The sequence below is a fragment of the Cetorhinus maximus genome, chromosome 3 (genome assembly GCF_964194155.1).
Source record: "Cetorhinus maximus chromosome 3, sCetMax3.hap1.1, whole genome shotgun sequence".
NCBI classification, from domain to species: domain Eukaryota; kingdom Metazoa; phylum Chordata; class Chondrichthyes; order Lamniformes; family Cetorhinidae; genus Cetorhinus; species Cetorhinus maximus.
Genome location: NC_135881.1, coordinates 194,555,590 through 194,578,560, shown reverse-complemented (window position 1 = coordinate 194,578,560; position 22,971 = coordinate 194,555,590). Strand labels below are relative to the sequence as shown.

General features: G+C 45.6%; 1 protein-coding gene across 1 annotated transcript in view; it reads left to right on the top strand.

Moving 5' to 3' along the window:
• Positions 1 to 389: 389 nt before the first annotated feature.
• Positions 390 to 22,971, top strand: part of LOC144679142 (sodium-dependent neutral amino acid transporter B(0)AT1-like) — a 48,518-nt gene continuing 25,936 nt past the window's right edge. The window contains exon 1 of the mRNA XM_078539503.1: positions 390 to 640. Coding sequence (XP_078395629.1) covers positions 439 to 640 — 202 coding nt within the window. The 5' untranslated portion in view covers positions 390 to 438. The remainder of the gene's footprint in view (positions 641 to 22,971) is intronic.

Genomic DNA, 22,971 nt, shown 5'->3' with positions numbered 1-22,971 from the left:
CTGCTCATACGACTAATCTACTAATATAAAAAGTGCAGATTTGTTTTAATCATGTACTAAAAGAAACTACTTATCTGCATATGTTAAACAGCAGAAGGGATACAGATGTTTCATAATCTTCACCACTACTGAGAAGCAAGTACATCAAAATTGATTCATTTTCTGATACCTAACCCAAAATTGAATCTGAGCGCAGTAATCTTCCAGATGATAAAATGTATTAATAATTATCAGAGTTTACTATATTAATCAAGCATTCTGCTGACACGCCTGTCTGCAGCATATACACTTTCAGGAAATGGTGCTAAAGGTTCAGTATAAAAGCACTTAGTCAGCAATTGCTTCTTCCACGTCATTCAGACTCCGCTTCTGCCTGTCTGTTCCCAGTCAGAGGCAGCCTGAGCTTATGTAGGGCAGCATATCTGTCCCTGAACCACAATGCCAAGACTCAGTTTACCAAATCCTGGCTTGGAAGATAGAATTCCCTCCTATGAGGAGCTGGAGAGGAGAGAAACAGAAGAGGTGGATGATCGACCCAAATGGGACAACAAAGCTCAGTACATGTTAACATGTGTTGGTTTTTGTGTGGGTTTAGGGAATGTGTGGCGTTTCCCCTACCTCTGTCAGAGCCATGGAGGAGGTATGTAACTTAATTCAGCTCAATAGCAATTGGCAAACAGAGCAAAGAAACAGAAAGGAGGGCATTTTCTGAATTTGTTCAATAGATTTTGGTTGTAAAAGTGTGTTGGTCAAATTGAAAAGTAAAGTACAGAGTGATATTAATCCTAAAGTACAGGATGTGCATAAAGAGGTTATCTCACAGTGATTGCAAGCCCAGGCAATTCTGCAGAAGTGTGAAAAACCCAAACTTGTCTTAAAAATATGTTTCTTTACCAGGGGCTGCTAATATTATTGGTTCACATCTCCTACTAAAATGTCAGCTGTATTTTTAAAGGAACTCTGGAACACATGTGTAAAACGAATCCAGCAGATGATAACGTGAGATCTACAGGGTAAAACCGTTGGGGTTTTCCTAATATTTGTTTGCATTGCTCATAAGATTTTAAATGATAATGTTAGCATCAGTATTATTTCTGGTAACCTATATCTCTCAATAATATGCAATAAGATAGAAGGAAAACAAACACTGGGTTTGCACAATGTTGAAGTAATTCTCAGGGACCCAGTGCAACCAGGTTATTCTCTAATGTGCTATTCATTTATGCACCTGGAGTGTTTACGTGTTGCTGCAATGGTGTTTACTTTGCAAAGTACTATGAGAATACAATGTTAAAATGAACCCACATTAAAACCTGATGTATGCTGCTGTATGGTTTCAATTGGGCTTCAAAGTAATAGCAAAATAACATATTTGTTTCATTCAGCAGACCAGCCCTTTATGTTATGGGGCATAAAGTAAAGCAAAGATGCGTATGTATTGTTAAGGAACTGGCAATTATCAGGAAAATGTACAAAAATTGACTAATCGTGTATAATGTAAATAACTCTGACAATTCTAAACTTCAACCCAGCATAGACTTGATGGGCCAAATGGCCTCTTTTTGTGCCGTTAATGACTCTATGGGCTAGGTTTTACGACCCCCCCACCCACCCGCCCACCTCCCCCACCCCACCCTGCTCCCAGCAGCGAGTTTGTAGACGAGGGGATCTGTAAGGTGCCACGGGCCCGCCTGCCCTCAAGCCCCTGGCTTCACCACAATTTTACCGGGGTAGGTGTCAGATGGCCAATTAATGGTCGCTTAAGGACCTCATTCTGCCGCTGCTGAGATTTAAACAGAGGCGAGAGTGGCCCAGCCCAAATGTCCAGCCCCACAGGTGGGCTAGTGGAGGGTAACAGGGGTGTCCCTCCTTAATGGGCCCTTTGGACCCATCAGAGGCACCCCTGCCACCCCAAGATCTTCCCCACCCCACCCCAGTTCTCCTCCCCTTCTGGCCTGTCTACACTGGCCTCTCCCACCCCACCTTGCACCCCCAAACACTCCCCAACCTTGCCATGGCCTTCTGGCCTGGCCCCACTGATAATACCCCCACTGACCTTTAACTCCGGCTCCAAGTCCTAGGGGTTGTGGATTGTTGTTTTCCCAGTAGTGACCACCTTGGGACCACAGAGGTGGCGGCCATTTGGTTGGCCAGTAATTCTCTGCGGCGGGACCTCCTGCTCAGACAGGGGTGGAAGTCCCACCTTAAACCAATTAATGCTCCAATGGCTGTAGAATGCCTGTGGGGCAATCTGTCAGAGTGGGGAGTGGAATCACCCCCGACTTTTTCACTGTGGTGGGGGACGGGGTGGGTGGCATGTGGGAACCCCAAAATAAAGCCCTAAGGCTTAAAGTGAAGAGGCAGGGAAACCGCTACACCAGGAAGAGTTTAGTATATTTGCAATGAGCTCAAACTTCTACTTCGAGAAACATGGGCTCTGAAATTACACCATGGGATACCGATGCGCAAACTCGTGATGCATTTGTCTGAAATTCATCTCTCTGGTATTTTAGTGGCGATGTCATGAACCACAACTTATATTTACATAGCACCTTTAACGTAATAAATTGTCCCAAAGTCCTTCACAGGGTTATTATCAAACAAAAAGATGACTCCGAGCTGCAAAAGGAGACATTAGGTCAGATAACCTAAAGCTTGCTCAAAGATGTAGGTTTTAAGGAGTGTCTTAAGGGAGGAAAGTGAGGTAGAGAGACAGACAGGTGAGGGAGGGTATTACAGAGCTTGGGGCCAAGGCAACTGAAGGCCCAGCCACCAATGGCGGACCAATAAAAATCGATGGTACCCAAGAGGCCAGAATTAAAGGAGCACAGATATCTCAGTGGGTTGTAGGGCCGGAGGGGATTACAGAGAAAGGGAGGGGAAAGACCAGGCACGGAATTGAAAACAAGGATGAGAACTTTAAAGGAGATGTTAACACGCTTATTTGACAAGGTTTGATGTCTCCAATGAGAGTGCACATACAGAGTCTTCAGCTGAACACATTACGGGGATGATTCACTGTTCCAGCGGAGAGCTGCACTCATAAGATATGCTTTGTGGAACATTGCAGGCGCACAACCAGAAATTTCACTCATTCATTAGGTTTCCTGTGAACCTGTATCCCCAGTGCGATTGCGGCAAATCAGTCTTTATCCCGCAGTACAATTTCAGTGCCATGGTGAATGAGGGTTTAGAAGCATTAAGAGCATAGAGTCAGAGAGTCATCAAGTCATTATGGCATAAGAGTAGGCCATTCGGCCCATTGAATCCATGCCAACTCTCTGCAGTTCAATCCAGTCAGTCTCCCATTCCCCATCTCTATACCATTGCACTGTAAGTTTATTTCCTTCAAGTATCCATCCAATTTCCTTTTGAAATCATTCATCGTCTCAGCTCCCACCACCCTTGTAGGCAATGAGTTCCAGGTCATCAACACTCAGTCCACTTCCATCTTTTTCCTAAAGCCTTAAACCTGTGACCCCTAGTCCTTTGTACAATTAGCTAATGTGAAAAGCGTTTCTGTGTCTACCTTATCTAAACCTGTCATAATCTTGTCCACCTCTATCAAATCTCCCGTCAATCTCCTTCGCTCCAATGGGAACAGTCCCAGCTTCTCCAACCTAACTGTAAAGCTAAAACCCTTCATCCCAGGAACCATCTGGTAAATCTCCTTTGCACCCGCTCAAGGACTCTCTCAATAATAAATTAGAAAATGCCGAATGTCCTTTGATTTCTCTCTGGTGCTATTTAGAACCAAATGGAGGACTTTTGGCCAATTGTGCCTGTGCCAGTTCTTCACTGTGGAAATCCAGAATTAATCCTAGAGCCATGCACTCTTCCTATAACCCTATACTTTGCTCTACTTCAAATATTTATCTAATTTCTCTTAAAAATCCAGTTGTCTCTGTGGAGCTCCTGTGGCAAAGCAGAGACTTTGTGCAGATGATCCCTTCCTTCCCAATTCCCTCCATATTTCCCTCCTGATTGCGCTGACTCAGGCTGGGATGTGGATCCACAGGCACCGGTCACCCTCCCTCCTGTATCTAACACTGTGCACATATCATTCAGCAGGGGTCACTATAGAGCAGCAACAAGAAGTCCAACCGATCTTTCCTTTCCACAGTCCAGGGATGCGAAGGCCAATTATAGTGCATCCCTCCCATCAACCTAAATCAGACCACCTACCCCAACACTAAACAGGATTTATCCCGGCACCTTCCTGCTCTGCATGGTTCATTTCCTCACCGGGCAGTCAGTTTACCTATCGAACCATTAAAGCAGTCTGTCTGTGGGCAGCTTTCATTCTTGGCAGCGAATGAATCAGCTGCGCAGTCATTTACCCGAGCCCTTTTTCATGTTACATTCATTTTAGTTGTACTGGGCCACTGGTTGAGATTATGGCCAAGTGGTGCTTAGAATTGTAATAGCACCAGAGTACATCACATTGTTGAACAATGTTCAGTTTTTGTTTAAGCGAATGCAATTAATGTCTCAAAATTTTAGGAATCGCTCGTTACCTGAGCTTTGAGCTGGAATTCCTATTAACAAAATGACTTGCAGCTCGAGGACAATAGCTGCTGGGCTGGTGAAATGTTTCAAAACTCAAATTTGTTCTGAAATAAAGGCAAGAAGATATCGAAACTTGGTGCTGGCAGGAGATTTTTCTTTTGTTCGTTCATGGACTGTGGGCATCAACATTTATTGCCCATCCTTAACTGCCCTCTGAGAAGGTGCTCAATGGAAAGATGGTGCAATCGAGCACGAAAGGTTTTTGGGTTAAAAGGTGCCGTGCAATATTAGTAACGAACATAGAAACGTAGAAAATAGGGGCAAGAGTAGGTCATTCGGCCCTTCGAGGCTGCTCCGCCATTCAATATCATTAAGGCTGATCCTCTATCTCAACACCATACTCCCGCTCTCACCCCATACCCCTTGACACCATTAGAGTCTAGAAATCCATCTATTCCCTTCTTAAATATACTCAGTGACTTGGTCTCCACAGCCCTCTGTGGTAGAGAATTGCACAGGTTCACCGCCTCTTAGTGAAGAAGTTTCTCCTCATCTGAGTCCTAAATGGCCTACCCCGTATTCGGAGACTGTGACCCTTTGTTCTAGACCCAACCCCCCTCCCCCTCCCCCTCTCCCCCTTCCCCCACTCCCCCACCCCCTGCTCCCCAGCCAGAGGAGACATTGTCCCTGCATTTTATATGTTTCAGTGAGATCCCTTCTCATTCTTCTAATCTCCAGTCAATACAGGCCTAGTCAGCCCAATCTCTCCTCATACGACAATCAGCCTGGTGAACCTTTGCTGCGCTCTCTCTACAGCAAAGGCAGAATCATCTAGTCCTGCCATCAGTGGGGAGTGTGGCAGGCGGGGGAATTAATTTGGCGTGAGGCCAAAAATCAGTTGCCCAACGGCAGGATGAACTTTAGCAGTTGTGTTCTCAGTGTTATAAAGGCGGGTCGAGCTTTCTGACGACCAACGTATTAACATGTCATGGATGCTCATTAAAAGGCCAGCTTGCCAGAATTAAGTTCCTCCGCCCAAATTAAGAGCCCCGCCAGCGAGAAATTAGAACGTTCACTTTTGCGGCTGTATACAAGAGGTGTGTACCTGGCCAAGTTGACTTCTTCCATGATTTAACAGTGAGTTGCTGCTGCATTGTCCTCTCTGGGGAGTGTCTGTAAATGCCAGTCTATGCTTGAGACCGGGCGGCAGCAGTGCAAGTTGCTCGGAGGATGACCAAGGGAGAGAGGAGGTAGGTGGTGAAGGGTGGTGTAATGGCCGGGCAAAGGTGGAGGGGGTGGTGCCAGCTGTCTGGGTGTCCTTTAAGTATGGTCCTTTGACACCTATGAGGCAATGGCGGGGCAGCAGCTTCCTGCCTGTCCCCCGTTGCAAAAATCAGTGAGCTCCTCAAGATGTATATTTATTAAGCTGAAGAATACAAGACTGTGTGTGGTCAGCCGTACAGTCCCCCTCAAAGGAAATCACTCCCACTTCCACGCCCTCCACTGCACTCAGACTCCAGAGTGGAAGATTCTGGCCCGAATTCGCATTTCAAGTCAAGTGACCTTTCCTCAGGCCGGAAGGGCAGGTCAGTTACCTACTCTCTCGACCACCAGGTGAGCAGGGAAAACAGGGGGCAGAAAGGAAAGTAAAAAAGGAGAAGTGTTCCCTAAAAAAAAGTATTAATAAACAGAGAGCTACAAAGAACTCCCAGCAAATTATTGCCTTTGCGTGTATAGCAAGCGCAGTGCAATTTGATGCATCTTCAGGGAAGGCAGGTTTATTTTTCAACTTATTGCTAACTTCCCTGAGGCAAACTTTCAGATTTATAAAAAACGCAAGGAAGCAAAGAAAAAATGTTTTGAGATACTTTGGGTGAGCTAGATACAGAAAGTCTATTGACCCGCACAGTTAAAGCAGTGTATTTTTTGGAGGACGCTTTTCTGATATCACCTATCTACTGAATGAGTGGATTTGAAATGATGTGATTACAGTCGCAGATTTCATCACTGCCACAAAATAAATTAAATTTAGAAATACCGTTTGGGATAAAAAAATTTTGGTGACACCTAAAAGTTTTCAAATATTTTGGGATTAATTTCTCCCTTTCAATTGCAGGTCATTCCTGTACCAAAATAATGATCAAATTTTGCAGAGGAAATATAATTGTGCACTAAAATGTTCATCAGAAACATTCAGCAAACCTACTTTTCAAGGTGTTCACTTCATGGGAAACAAAATGAACACTTTGTAATGAAATATTTTACATGTTATACCCTTCAAAGATTAACCACTATATTTAAGGTGTCAGACTGTTTTTGTTTCCAAACCAATTTTATGAAACTCCCAGGATAAATCCAAAGGCTTTCACCTTTTCATTCTCATGGTTTAAGTTTTAATATAATTGGGAGGTAGGTTCAAGAATCAAAATTCTGTTACTGAAGGTTGATTTTGGCAGTTGTAGAGCAATGATTAAATACTGCTGCTTTTTTTACAGCTTGTACATATTTAACAAGTGTGGAGCTTCAATCAGTTACTTGATCCAATAAAGCTAACCACATAGGTCTAATATAGAGTCCTCGCTAGCATGACTACAAACAGTGAGAATAATCTCAAAATCATTTGGATTCTTAATAATTAAGTTATATTAGTCTAAGATTATTTCATTTTCTAAGATTGCAGTTGCAAAGCATTTGAAAAGTTATCACAGGACAGTGTGGGAATGTGAGGTAATGGGTGAATGGGACTTCTGTTTTATTTGTCCTATTGTTAAGTGTACTACAAACAGTTATACTATTAAGAAGGACCTAACATCAATATTTTTCCTTCATTGCATCTAGTTGTTTCTCCCTTCACATTTATTACAGTGTTGCAAACAGCAGCTTGTACTGAAAGCATTTTCAATGTGGTGCTCTTAATTTGCACCAGGAGTGATTAACAGATATGTGTTTATGAACTGAAACCAAATTAATCTCCCTGTGAAGATAATAAAAGGCAGTGGGTTGATTACAAAGAATTCAACAAATTGAGGAGTGTAAATGACAAAATATATTGTACCTGGTATGCTGGATGGAGGAGTTGTGGGGGGTGGGGCTGGGGTGGTGTGATAAAATCCCTTTTCTGCTCCCTACCTTCTCATGCTTAGGGAAAGGATGTTCTGTTTGTTAAGCTGGCACAACTCAAGTTATAAAACGCAAAGACATTTAAATTGATAAATGTTGCAGAGTACCCTCCAATTATTGAGAGACCATTTGCATTAATGATTCTATGCATTGAACATGCTAATTACATAGAGGTTATTCATCTGGATTTTCAAAAGGCCTTCAAGGAGGTGCCCCATAATTGACCAATGAATAATGTAAAGTCGGGGAGCAAGGTGGCAGAATGGATTGCTAACTGGCTTCAAGACAGGAAGCAGAGAGTGGGATCTTGGGGTAGTTATTCAGAGTGGCAGAAGGCGGGAAGTGGTGTGCCACAGGGATCAGCGCTGGGGCCACTGCTGTTCACAATTCACGTTAAAAATTTCTTTTAATTCTTTCACGGGATGTGGGTGTCACTGGCAAGGCCAGCAACTGTTAGCCCATCTCTAATTGCCCTTGAACTGACTGGCTGGCTAGACCATTTCAGAGGCAGTTAAGAGTCAACCACATTGCTGTGGGTCTGGAGTCACATGTAGGCCAGACCAGGTAAGGACAGCAGATTTCCTTCCCTAAAGGACGTTAGTGAACCAGATGGGATTTTTACGGCAATCGATGATAGTTTCATGAGCAGTAATTTCCCAGCCCCTCAGGCTGGCAGGGTCTTCCGCTCCTGACGCTGTGAACGGAGATTTCAATGGCTCGCCGGCCCCGCCAAGGTGGGGGTGGGGAAGTGGAGTGCATGGGGGTGGGGAAGTGGGGTGTGTGGGGGTGGGGAAGATGGGTGTGTGGGGGTGGGGAAGTGGAGTGCGTGGCGGCTGGAAAATTCCGGCTATGGCCGCCATTACTGAGGCTCATTTTATATTCCAGATTTATTTAATTGAATTCAAATTCCACCAGACGCCCAGAGCTTTAGCCTGAGCCTCTGGATTACTAGGCCAGTGACATTACCTCCACGCCACCATCCCACCACTGTGGAATCCAAAATACAACTTCTCAATTGGCAAATGACATGAAATGTGAGGGGAGGAAATAATCAAAACTGAAGAGGACTGCAACAAATTACTTGAGATGGCGCCCATTGGCAGCACTTGAGGAACAAAGGGATCCCAAAGTAAAAATATACAAATCACTTAAAAGTACACCACAGATTAGCAATGCCATAAAAAAGCAAATCAAGCACTAGACTTTACTTCTCGAGGTATAGAATTGAAAAGTAGGGAAGTTATTTTAAACCTGTATCGACCCTTGTTAAACCACACTGCTTGGAGTTCCAAGAGGATTAGGATGCAGAGAAGATTTACAAGCATAATAACCAGAAATGCGTGGGTATACATTTCGGGAAAGGATTGACAGGCTGGGTCTCTTTTCTCTTCAAAAAGGCAGGCTGAGGGGTGACCTAATAGAGGTCTTTAAAATGATGAAAGGTTTTGATAGAGTGAAAACAGAGAGGATGTTTCCTATTGTGGGGAAGAGCATAACGTCAATATAAGATAGTCACCACGAAATCCAATAGGGAATTCAAAAGAAATTTCTTTACCTAGAGAGTGGGAATATGGAAATCACTACCACAGGGAATGGTTGAAGTGAATAGTATGGATGCATTTAAGGGGAAACTAGACAAGCCTATGAGGGAGAAGGTGGAATAGATGATATGATGATAGACTCAGATAAGGAAAGATGGGAGGAGGCTCAAGGAATTCATGATCACCAGCATGGCTGGTTAGATCAAATGGTCTGTTTCTGTATATCCTATGTAATCCTAAGTATGTAACCCTATGTAATCCCTGTGTGGGGTTACAACTGGTTACAATATTCACTGGCTGTTTTAGAAACCAAAATTACTGAAGAGAGCTCACTTTATAAACAATTAATTGGTACCTCTAGCCTTTGTAGCTTGACTTGTTCATCATGTTGTGCTACCCTCTAATTAGGCTTTAAAACCACAGCAATCTTATTGGAGAGCACTTTGCTTTGCTTTATTGAGCACTCGAATGTAGATTATTAACTCACCCTTTTACAAAATTATTCGAGCGAATATTGTATAATGTATCAGTGCCTTGTAAACAGCTGCAACCTGTACAACTGCTGCCAACAGATGCAATTTCAAGTACTTTCAGGAGAGTTGAGCTTTATTGCGAAAATATGGGGCATCCTGGAACAGATTGATAGACTTTAACTGGTATCTCTCAGAGTAGCATAACAGGCGCCATCTTAAGCCTTTTCTTCCCTAATTGTCCTGCATCTTCAACTAATTCAATATTAGAGCCATATCAGCTTACATAAGGACGAACGTCATTTATCCAGTTGTGTCTCTGCTGGCTCTTTGTTATCAAAATCTAATCCCTCTGCTTCATGCTCTTCCCATCATCCTAAACTTTCTTCTGCTTCCAATATTTCCTCGCAAAGGGTGCAGTTTTCTCTGCCTCGATCAGGTAATCCACTCCTTGTTTCACTAACCCACTGTGTAAAGAAATTTCTCCATTCGCTTTCCTCATTCTCTTTGTCATAATTTTAAACTGATGACCCATCACTGAACCTTCAATTCGCAGAAACAGCTTTTCCCACTTTACTCCGTTAAACCGATTCATAATCCTCTCCGCTTAATCTCCTTTGTTCCATCGGAAAAAGTCCCAATACCTCAAGTCGCTCCTCATAAACATGATTTCCCATTCCTCACATAATCTTGGGAAATTTAGGATGCACGCGCTCTATAGCTTTAAAGGCCTTTCTATAATTTTTGAATGACCTCTCACTTCCCAAATCTGTTCCCATCTTTCCCGGAACGCCATGTTTGAATCTCTCCAATCAGATTTCCACCCCTTTCACAGTACCAAAATAACTCTAAAGTCACAAATAACGTCCTGTGTGACTGTGACAAAGAGAAGCCTTTCCTTTTATCCTAATTGACCTGTCTACAGCCTTTGACATGGTCAACCACCTCCTCCTTCAATTCCTCCCCACTGTTGTCCAGCTGGGTGGGACTGCACTCACCTGGTTCCATTCTCCTCTGTCTAATCTAACTGGAGAACACCTGCAATGGCTTCTCTTTTTGCTCCTGCACCGCTCCCTCTGGTATCCCCTGAGGATTTATCCACAATCCCCAACCTATTTCTTATCTGCATGCTGCCCTTTAGCAACATCTTCCAGAAACACAGGGCTGGATCTTAGGGGGCTGGACTGCTCGCTCTCCTCCATTACACTCCCCCACCACCCCATCCCCACCCCAACTCTGGTAGGAAGCCATAACACGCTCAGGGTTGGCAACCCAGAATGAAAAAAAACAGTCAAAACTGGGAAATAAGAATACTGGTCCAAACTGACCTTGTATACCTTAAAATGGAACACCAGTAAAAACTGGGAAATAAGGGCACTGGTCCAAAATGTTTTTTCTTCTGGGAAGGCAAGAGTGGGACTTCCGCCCCCTCAGTGGGAGGAAGCCCCGCCCTTCAGAGCTGCCGTCCAACCTGATTGGCTGACAGCTCCAACAGCCCCGACAGCACCAGAGCTCAGTAGTGGGCACTGCCGGGACTGCAAGAAGGAGTGTGCAGGAGATGGATGGCTGCCAGAGCTGGGTAAGTTCCAAGCTTTTAGCCTGGGATCTGAGAGCCCAGGGAGTAGGATGTGGGAGAGAGAGGGGTAGGGGGCTGGGTTTTGGAGGGCAGGCAGTGAGGAAGGAAAGGTGATATCATGGGGGGTCTGCACCCGATGCACAAATGCCACCCCCAGAATGGGGAGCCCCCTTCCTTCCTGAATTTTATCATCTAAACCACAAAAAACGGCCTGCCTGCACTTGCCCACCTGCCCACATCAACCGTATTATGGCAATGGGCAGTGTATTGTCCCCTCAATAGGCTTGCGGACAAGCCAAACTGACCTTTAATTATTTATTTACAAATGGCGGTGGGCTGCACATTTTGGCACTTGCCCACCTACCCTCTTATGGGGGCTAACTCGGGGATGGGCGGGGAGGTGCTGGACTAGCCAGCTGACATATTTTATGTGCCACCCCACCTCCCACCTCCCACTGAAAACACATCCAGCAGGGGGGAGGTAAAATCCAGCCCACAGTGTCGGTTTTCACAGGTACGCTGACAACACCCAGCTCTGTTTCACCACCACTTCTCTCAATGTCTCCACCATCTCCAGATGATCAGGCTGCTTGTCTGACACCCCTAACTGGGTGAGCAGAAATTTCCTCCAATTAAGTATTGGGAAGACCAAATCCATTGTCCTGGTCCCTGCCACAAATTCGGTTCCCTAATTACCGATTCCAGCCAGGGGCAGGTTTATAATGAAACACACCATGCCATCGTACGAGACCCCCCAAATGCAGGATACATTTAAACCGGAGAGCTTTGTAAGATAATACAGCCTAATGACTGTTACATTTTTAGTTTGAATGTAGATTTAAGATTAGTTTGAAGTAATATAGGACAGGCTTGTCCAATCCAACAGGGGGCAAATCCACCCCCCACCCCCACCCCCACCCCACCCCCACCCCCACCCCCACCCCCACCCCCACCCCCACCCCCACCCCCACCCCCACCCCACCCCCACCCCCCCACCCCCCCACCCCCCCCACCCCCCCACCCCCACCCCCACCCCCACCCCCACCCCCACCCCCACCCCCCCACCACCCCACCACCCCACCAATGTGGCCCCTGAGGAAAGTACAGTAGGAGATTCTTAAATAAAGGGCTCCTCCAATCACAGGCTGTTTCTCTTCGCGTTTGCTGCTGATAGGTTCACTCTTGAGCCTACCAGAAGCAAATGTTGAAGGGAAGCAGTCTGTGATTGGAGGAACAGCAACACTGGCGCCGCGAGTGGGCTCCGGAAGCAGATGTATTGGGGAGAAAGTGAGGGAGAGAGAGACTCGCTCGAAGCCAGAAGAGGCTGGATGCAATGATGTGACTGGACTGTTGGGGGTGTGTAGTGAGGATGAAAAGACTCGCTGCTCAGGGCTATGGGAGAGAGAGAGAGAGAGAGAATGTGTGATCTAGTGTGTGCGTGGGTGTGAGTGTGTGTGTGGGAGTGAGAGTGAGTGAGTGTGTGGGAGTGAGAGTGAGTGAGTGTGTGGGAGTGAGAGTGTGTCGGATTGAGTGAGTGTGTGGGTATGGGAGTAAGTGTGTGTGGGGTGAATGTGGGAGTGGGAGTGGGTGTGAGTATGGGAGTGAGTGTGTGGGTGTTGGAGCCGACCCCAGGTGAGGCAATGGACTGACCTCAGGTGAGGCAGCAGAGTGACCCCAGACAATGCAGCAGAGAGCAGTGGACCCCAGGTGAGGTGAGAGAGAGTGTGAGGGTAGTGGGGGGGAGGAGAGAGAGTGTGAGGGTAGTGGGGGGCTGAGGAGGAGAGAGAGTGTGAGGGTAGTGGGGGGGAGGAGAGAGAGTGTGAGGGTAGTGGTGGGAAGGAGAGAGAGTGTGAGGGTAGTGGGGGGAGGAGAGAGAGTGTGAGGGTAGTGGGGGGAGGAGAGAGAGTGTGAGGGTAGTGGGGGGAGGAGAGAGAGTGTGAGGGTAGTGGGGGGAGGAGAGAGAGTGTGAGGGTAGTGGGGGGCTGAGGAGGAGAGAGAGTGTGAGGGTAGTGGGAGGAAGGAGAGAGAGTGTGAGGGTAGTGGGGGGGAGGAGAGAGAGTGTGAGGGTAGTGGGAGGGAGGAGGAGAGAGTGTGAGGGTAGTGGGAGGAAGGAGAGAGAGTGTGAGGGTAGTGGGGGGGAGGAGGAGAGAGTGTGAGGGTAGTGGGGTGGAGGAGAGAGAGTGTGAGGGTAGTGGGGGGGGAAGGAGAGAGAGTGTGGTTGGGGGGAGGAGAGAGAGTGTGAGGGTAGTGGGGGGGAGGAGAGAGAGTGTGAGGGTAGTGGGGGGCTGAGGAGGAGAGAGAGTGTGAGGGTAGTGGGGGGGAGGAGGAGAGAGTGTGAGGGTGGTGGGGGAGGAGAGAGAGTGTGAGGGTAGTGGGGGGGAGGAGGAGAGAGTGTGAGGGTAGTGGGGGGAGGAGAGAGAGTGTGAGGGTAGTAGGGGGGGAAGGAGAGAGAGTGTGAGGGTAGTGGGGGGAGGAGAGAGAGTGTGAGGGTAGTGGGGGGGAGGAGAGAGAGTGTGAGGGTAGTGGGGGGAAGGAGAGAGAGTGTGAGGGTATTAACTAATGAGGAGGAGAGAGAGTGTGAGGGTAGTGGGGGGCTGAAGAGGAGAGAGAGTGTGAGGGTAATGGGGGGGAGGAGGAGAGAGAGTGTGAGGGTAATGGGGGGGAGGAGGAGAGAGAGTGTGAGGGTAATGGGGGGGAGGAGGAGAGGGAGTGTGAGGGTAGTGGGGGGCTGAGGAGGCGAGAGAGTGTGAGGGTAGTGGGGGGAGGAGGAGAGAGTGTGAGGGTAGTGGGGGGGAAGAAGAGAGAGTGTGACGGTAGTGGGGGGAAGGAGAGAGAGTGTGAGGGTAGTGGGGGGGGTAGGAAAGAGAGTGTGAGGGTAGTGGGGGGCTGAGGAGGCGAGAGAGTGTGAGGGTAGTGGGGGGAGGAGGAGAGAGTGTGAGGGTAGTGGGGGAAGGAGAGAGAGTGTGAGGGTAGTGGGGGGGAAGAAGAGAGAGTGTGAGGGTAGTGGGGGGAAGGAGAGAGAGTGTGAGGGTAGTGGGGGGGGTAGGAAAGAGAGTGTGAGGGTAGTGGGGGGGAGGAGAGAGAGTGTGAGGGTAGTGGGGGGGAGGAGGAGAGAGTGTGAGGGTAGGGGGGGGTAGGAGAGAGTGTGTGAGGGCAGTGGGGGGGAGGAGAGAGAGTGTGAGGGTAGTGGGGGGAGGAGGAGAGAGTGTGAGGGTAGTGGGGGGAGGAGGAGAGAGAGTGTGAGGGTAGTGGGGGGGAGGAGGAGAGAGAGTGTGAGGGTAGTGGGGGGAGGAGGAGAGAGAGTGTGAGGGTAGTGGGGGGGAGGAGGAGAGAGAGTGTGAGGGTAGTGGGGGGGAGGAGAGAGAGTGTGAGGGTAGTGGGGGGGAGGAGAGAGAGTGTGAGGGTAGTGGGGGGGAGGAGGAGAGAGAGTGTGAGGGTAGTGGGGGGGAGGAGAGAGTGTGAGGGTAGTGGGGGGCTGAGGAGGAGAGAGAGTGTGAGGGTAGTGGGGGGCTGAGGAGGAGAGAGAGTGTGAGGGTAGTGGGGGGCTGAGGAGGAGAGAGAGTGTGAGGGTAGTGGGGGGCTGAGGAGGAGAGAGAGTGTGAGGGTAGTGGGGGGGAAGGAGAGAGAGTGTGAGGGTAGTAGGGGGGAGGAGGAGAGAGAGTGTGAGGGTAGTGGGGGGCTGAGGAGGAGAGAGAGTGTGAGGGTAGTGGGGGGAGGAGGAGAGAGTGTGAGGGTAGTTGGGGGGGAGGAGGAGAGAGAGTGTGAGGGTAGTGGGGGGGAGGAAGAGATAGTGTGAGGGTAGTGGGGGGGGGAGGAGAGAGAGTGTGAGGGTAGTGGGGGGGAGGAAGAGAGTGTGAGGGTAGTTGGGGGGGTGGAGGAGAGAGAGTGTGAGGGTAGTGGGGGGCTGAGGAGGAGAGAGATTGTGAGGGTAGTGGGGGGCTGAGGAGGAGAGAGAGTGTGAGGGTAGTGGGGGGAAGGAGAGAGAGTGTGAGGGTAGTGGGGGGGTGGAGGAGAGAGAGTGTGAGGGTAGTGGGGGGGGAGGAGGAGAGAGAGTGTGAGGGTAGTGGGGGGGGAGGAGGAGAGAGAGTGTGAGGGTAGTGGGGGGGGGAGGAGAGAGAGTGTGAGGGTAGTGGGGGGGGAGGAGGAGAGAGTGTGTATCAAAGAACGCTCCAGGTACTTTATCCTTCCCAGTCCCCATACACCAGTTCAACAAAGCCATCACAGTACGCTGTACCTCAGTATTAAGCTCGCACAGCGTTGTACTGTTCTCATGCTTCCGATGCAATGATGTTTCTAGATCTTTCTGAATTCCAGAAGCAGTTTTACTTTTCCCAGGGTGAGGGGAGTGAGGAGAGGGCACAGTGATGAATCAGTTCAGACTGCTTGCTGATTTTCAAAAGAACCATGCAAAAACAACATTTAGGAATCTGCAAAGGTTTTAAAGACTTGGCGCAGTCAAAAGGGAAGAGATTAAGGTAGAAGCATCTCTGAATGTGTAGCAGAAGTTTACTGAGGAGCTACTTCACCCAGTTTTTGCCACTGGTGGGAAACGAAGTTGATGAGCATCCAACATATTTGCAAACCTAACTCACTGTCTGAATTGAAGCTGCCCTGAGCTCCATCTACCCAGCAACCAAAATGCCTGGACTGAAGGGGAATACAAATCACTACTGCTTCTTGAATTAAGTTAATTTCAACCACAAATTAATTCAGAAGTTACTGATATGGCCTAATGACGAAATAGCAAATCGAAAGTGGTTTGACCATTATGGTATCAAGCGCTTTAATACTTTGGGTGGAATATTACGCCAGCAGGATTTTACAGTCCCGTCAAAGTCAATAGACTTATGAATGGCTCGCCACATTTTACAGCCCCACCCCCACCACGACCGGGCTATAAAATTCCGCCCTTTGAGATGAAATAAGAATAAGCAATGCAACGGCTTTTGAAGTATAGAAAAGACTGTCGACATGTGCTTTTAGAAGCTATATTATTATCATGAGAATCAATGGCCAAAAAAAATTGTTTTAATTAAATACACATCTTATGTTAAAGTTTGTTTTAAAGATGACTTTACTGACAAAATGTTAGTTTAAACCAAGTCAAAAAATGCAATTAATCAGTGGGATCTATTTTAATTTCAGTTTCTTCCTCTTTACTCTATATGCAACATATGCATTCTATCAGAAATACTAGGCAATTTACCAATGATTTGGGTTAGAAATGTTAGATTTTCGTCTTGCAGTTCCAAATAGTTTTTATTTTAGGCAATGTTTCTTTAAAGTCTCTTCAGATAAAAATGGTTGCTGAACCCTGTCCCAGAGTTTGGAAGACTGAGAGGTTATTTAAGGGGCTTGTCAGGGTAGATGTTGGAGAACACTTCCCTTGACTGAGGAGTCTAGAGCTAGGAGTCAAAGTCACAAAATAAGGGATCGGCCATTCAGTGCTGAGATGAGGAAAAAAAATTCACTCAGAGTTGTGAACCTTTGAAATTCTCCACCATGGATGCCCAGTTGTTGTGTATATTCAAGTCAGAGATCGACAGCATTTTGCATACTAAGGGAAGCAAGAGATATGCGGAAAGTGCAGAACGTGGAGCTGAGGTAGACGACCCACCATGATTGTATTAAAGGGCTGAATGGCATACCCCTGCTCCTGTGCTTATGACAGATGTCAGGTGGAGAACCAGGTTGAATATCGAAGGTTCAGAGGGGAATTGAGAAAGCAAATAAGAGAAGCAAAGAGAGGGTGTGAGAAGAGACTGGCAGCTAACATAAAAGGGAATCCAAAAGTCTTCTACAAGGATATAAATAGTAAAAGTGTGGTAAAAGGAGGAGTGGGGCTGATTAGGGGATTTACGCACGGAGGTAGGGGCATGGCTGAGGCACTAAATGAATACTTTGCATCCGTCTTTACCAAGGAAGATACCGCTGCCCAGGTTATGGTGAAAGAGGAGGTAGTCGAGACACTTGAGGGGTTTAAAATTGATAAGGAGCAGGTATTGGACAGGCTAGTTGTACTTAAAGTTGATAAGGCACCAGGACCAGATGAGGTGCATCCAAGGAGACTGAGGGAAGAGAGAGTGGAAACTGCAGAGGCACGGACCATAATTTTCCAGTCTTCCTTAGACTCAGGGGTGGTGCCAGAGGACTGGAGAATATTACACCCTTGTTCAAAAAAGGGTGTAAAGTTAAGCTCAGCAACTACAGGCCAGTCAGTTTACGCCCGATGGTGGGGAAGCTTCTAGAAATGATAATTTGGGACAAAATTAATAGTCACTTGGGCAAATGAAGGTTAAGGGCCAGTACAGATTTGGTAAAGGCAAATCATGGTTAAGCAATTTGCTTGAGTTTTTTGATGAGGTAACAGAGAGGGTTAATGAGGGTGATGCTATTGATATGGTGTACCTGGACTTTTAAATAGTATTTGATAAAGCGCCTCACAACAGTGAGCAAAGTTAGAGCTCATGGAATAAAAGGGATGTCTTCAGCGCTGACATTTTGAGGATGATGTCTACTCAGGATATTGAGTTACTGTCATGGGGTCTTCATGTGGCTGAACCGGGTGATTCTGGACCCACAGATCTTTGGGCACATGGGGTAGGATATCCCGTGAGGTAGTGGGATCCGGAGAGCAGGATCTGCTTCTTTTTTTTTTCCTTCTCTGCTTCATCATTGAGGCATTTGGACTCAAAACGTGATATAGCTTGATGGACAAGTTGTTATCATTTTGAATGATTGATAGCGAGCTCCTCCCAGTCATTAAAGTCAATGCTGCAGGTTTCAAGGAGAGCTTCAGAGTGTCTTTGAGGCATTTTCTTTGTCCTCCCCCAAAACGTTGGCTATTTGAGAGTTGAGAAAACAGGACCTGGCAGGTGAGAGACTCTTTTCAGCAATCAGGACCCAGTGTCCACTCCGTTGAAATTGATTTTGCAGGGGTTTTGCCTAAATGCATGTGGAACCGGCTTCAAAAAAGACATGAACGCTTGCTTGACAGTCTCCCATTGAACTCAGAGGATGCGGTGGAGGTACTGATGATGGGATTTCTCTAGCGCTCATGTGTCACTGATACACAGTCCAGGGCTAACAGCAATACAGGTGTGTGGTGCCGACAACTGCTCTGTATGCTAGGGCTTTTGTTGACTTGTGGGGGTCCTTTGTTGTCAAACATTCACTGCCAGAGCTTATAGAGGACTGAACTTACGGAGCTGATCCCGTGTTGAACCGTGAGGAGGATGATGTATAACTTCAAAAGAACATAGACTGGCTGGGGGAATGGGCGGACAAAGGGCAGATGAAACTTGCAGAGAAGTGGGAAGTCATTCATTTTGGCAGAAAGAATGCGGAGAGACAATATAAACTAAAGGGGGTGATTCTAAAGGGGATGCAGGAGCCAATGGATGTGGGTGTATATGTGTACAAATCATTGAAGGTGGCAGGACAGTTTGAGAGAGTGGTTAATAAAGCCTATGGTATCTATGTTCTTATGTGGAATCTTAAACATGAAGAATAGGCAATTGGCAGATGTACTACACATGGAACCACAACCAGCACAGATAACCATATTGAGCAGAGGAGGTACAAGGAAGAATTGAGTGATAAGTAAGTCATGTACTCATCCATGGTCTAATGCTATGTCCAGGTCCATTTGGGCCATTTACATCCCCTTACTACCTTGTTACCTGAGTTCACATACTTATAAACCCCTTTAAGACAGGAATTTTTGCATAATTTAGTTCTGAATGCTTCATCTTAGTTCAATTACACTGCACTAGATGGCAGTCTGTTCTATGAATGAAAGACTCTCTGGCATGAAGCAGTTACTCAGATAGTCCTGAAAATCTCTTTTAGTTCACTCATTGCTTAAATTCCAATTATAATCCTGCCATTGTCTTTACCTCTATTGACAAATACAACTCATATATATGCACCCAAAGAATTTCTTTCGTGTCTTGTGTTTATGAAAGGGCTAGAAAATTTCCGTGAATGATTTTTCATTAAAATGTATAGAAGTGGAGTTCAGTATGCAAAGGCTCACATTTCCTGAGTCTGCTTAAAGTTACGGGCAGAATATTGAGCTCGGCCAAGTGTAAAATGACACGCGGTGACGTTGGGCGAGCGTCCCGACCTTATCGCGCACTCCCGCGATATTTCATTCAGTGGGCACGTGCCGGAATCAGAAGCGCGCCCACCGACAATTAAAAGGCCTATTAAAAGGTCATTAAAAAAAGTAATTAAATTCAAATTTACACTGCCCATCCAGCCTTATGGTTGGTGGCTAAAGACCTGAGGAACCTAAAATAAAGGTCACAGAAACCGGAAAAAATGTCCAAGCTTCATACTCAGTCACCACAAAATGTAGGAAATGAAAATGCTGGCCACGAAATTTATTTTTATTTATTTTAATTTATCATGAAAACCTCATCCCCCGTGGATGAGGCTTCCTGAAAAAAGCAAAGGCCTGGCCGATTCGCCCGCCCACCAACTGTAATGTTGGACCGGCAACAAAAGTCTCTGTTAATTGCACTGTTCATGGGCTTAATTGCCCTCGCAAATGTCGGCTGGTGTGCTTCCAAGTTTAGTGTGTGCCCACTGGCTGAAATATCGCACGAGTGCACAATGACATTGGGACACTTGCCCAAAGTCATCATGCGCTATTTCACACTCAAGTGGGTCAGGCGTGCACCCATCCACTCATCGAAAAATTCTGCCCATTAAGTCCTATCTGAATTTTCCAATCTTACAGTTCTGTAGTGCTGAGGTGTATTGGGCAAAACTTTGCTGTGAGCACCCATTGGTTGGACTTGCACACTGAAAATTAACTTTTACAAATGTGGGGTCTCATTTCTTCAGCTTTTAATTATTGGGGAATTTTTGTTAAAGTGCCCATAGACTTTCTCTGAGCTTTTGCACAGCTAGTTGCTGTCAGGGGGACATCCAAACAGCTTGGCACCCCACAGAGGGCATCTAGAACCTGTGTGAACAAGGCAACTATGTTTCTCCTTAACCAACCAGATTGAAGAATCGTTAATGAGAAGCTCAGAATCTAATGCAGCAAGTGTAAGTTGGAATAGTGAATTCAATGTCAAATTGAGTACAGAAAGCAAAATAAAGAGCAGGAAAGAAAAATTGAATTAAGATTGAATAAAAGAAACAAAAAGAAAGAATAAATAAATTACTTAGTTTATAGAAAAAATCTCCAACAATAATTAAAAGATGATGACATGAGACTCCACATTTGCAAAAGTTACTTTTCAGTGCCTGAGTGGTTGTTTGTCAGCTAGTAAGACTTAGCGAACTGTTAAAAAGGTACTTAGACTGGAATAAACAAGCCATAACTTTTTATGGCCAGGTTAGTCCATATGTACCAGTTAAATACAAGAACTTCACAGCATTAAACTCATCAATGCTTTGACAAAGGTAAACTATCCCTCCTCATCTTTCTCAACCTGTCTGTGGTCTTTCACTTGGTTCATCAGGCCATCCTCTTCCAACCATCAGGATGAAAGGTCATCAACCTGAAATATTAACTCTGTTTCTGTCTGTACAGATAATGCCTAATCTGTTGAGTATTTCCAGCACTTTCTATTTTTATGGCAACTCTAAGATTTAGTGTTGGCTCCATGTCACTCTAAGCGTGTATCAGTTTGGTACCTGTAGCATACCTGCACCCTAAGGTGCTTAAGAATTATCAATAACATTCCTGCTTCATTTTGTCCTCTTTGGACTGTATTCACAGCTTGGCCACAACACCTCACTTGAGATTGGCAAATCAGTCAAGTGACAGGATTTAATCGGTATCTCACCAATTCATAAAACCCTGTTCTTATTGCTTTAGTTCACTGGTGCCTTTTAGTCTCTACATGTCAAGTTTTCATCAAGTACATCTTTGATCACCTCAGTCATCAAGCTGTACCGCCAGAAAACAGAAATGAATTTCACAATTTCAGTCTCTGAGATAGATAGATGCAAAGAACTCGTGTTCTTTTAAGCTGGAAGGAAACGAAAGATAAGTACATAATAATTTTTATACAGGATGAACTTTATATTTAATCCAATGGTGTTAACTGTCTTTGTCCATCTATAATTTACTTACTCAGATGTCCATTGGTAAAACAAATAAGGCTGATCAAGCATCAATTGATGACTGTATGCACTGCCTTGCTTAATCGAGAACAGACTGGAGGAAGCTACAGGATAAGTCTGAAAACGGAGTCAATCAGTCCTTCAGCTTATCGTCAATTTAGCAACAAAATGTTATTACTTAAACAATGTCGACACATTTTGTGAACCCACGTATGAAGATATGGATTTTAAATGAAAACTGCAATCCAAACCGTTTGCCATAGTTGTAAATTTGAGCAGCAAGTGTGTCTTCATCATGTCAAAATGAGCTTGGATGGAAACTCGATGGCACAGTGCATTAAATGCTGAACCTTTGGTACAAATTCAACCTAAGCTGATGTACTGATGGTCTTCTTCACTGGCTCAAAGAATTCTATGATGAATCAGTTTGGGCAATCTCAATTCAGTTTATGAAGTGTTACGACCCCAGCCAATGTTATTCGTGAGCGAGCCAAATCCCAAAGGAAAACTTGTCTTACTGATCATAACCATTTTTTTTGTATTTTGAAAACAAGGGGAAAACTACTGATCCCAGAAGCATTGAATCCCAGTAACACTTTTAGGATTTTAAACTTAAAAGGTTTATTAACGAGAAGAAAAAAACTTAAAACACACACAGCTGAAATAGCCTTACAAAACATTTCCCAAAAAAACCCACTTGGTCAGAACACAAAAGTAAACTGCTTGGTAACAGATCCCTTATAGATTTTTAACCATAAAAATCCAGTAATATTACCCAAGTCAAAAAACCGCTGCTATTTTAATAAAGTATACCACGCAACTCCTCACTCTCTTCCACCCTGCTGTGGAAACCTGAAGGAAGTTCAGAAACAAACTGCTCTCTGAACTCAAAGACTTGTCTGGTTTGAAACTAGATGGCTGCTTCAAATTCACAACTTTTCTCAGCATAGAGCTAGTCTCGGGGCATCTCCCCCACACAGCCACCTAAACTCAACTAAACATCTCCCATAAATGTCTTTTTTCCCTTTTATCCTAGACTCCATTGTCCTAAGCACCTTTTTGAACTCATCTTTTTCAAATCTTTTATGCCGTCCTATTGCCTCCACTTTCAGGTCAAATAAAATACAATAGCCTTCCCTTGTTTACTTATGAAACCTTTGTGAGTTGTAAAAGTCCCTTAAACTCCTTTTGAAATTTAGCAGTTGAAAAGTAAAGTCCTTACCTATCACCTAATGCAAATTTTAAAACCTAACCTATTTACTTGTAATGCCAAATTCACCATTGCCTCTCATTATAAATGCATGCATCTAGAATCTTTACCTTTCATCTCTCAGTTCCCACAGACAAGCTGTCTTTATTAATCATCTCCCAGTTTAATTACCCATGGACGGACACACACACACCCTTCTTTTCAGAATACCACCCCATATTCGCAAAAATATTTTAAAAAAACAACACCCATCTTCACAGAAGTCATGCGCTTACAGTGCCAAACAGCACCAATTTTGCCTCCATTTGGCAGTTTTCTATACATAGGACAATTGGTGTAGGAAATGGAAAGAAATGACAATGTGGTGTATTGGGGACGTTCTTCTGAGAGTAAGGATGAGGCAAACTGCTGGGGCAGAGTAAAGGTGCTATACCTCACTTGGGTGCTGACACTGGGATT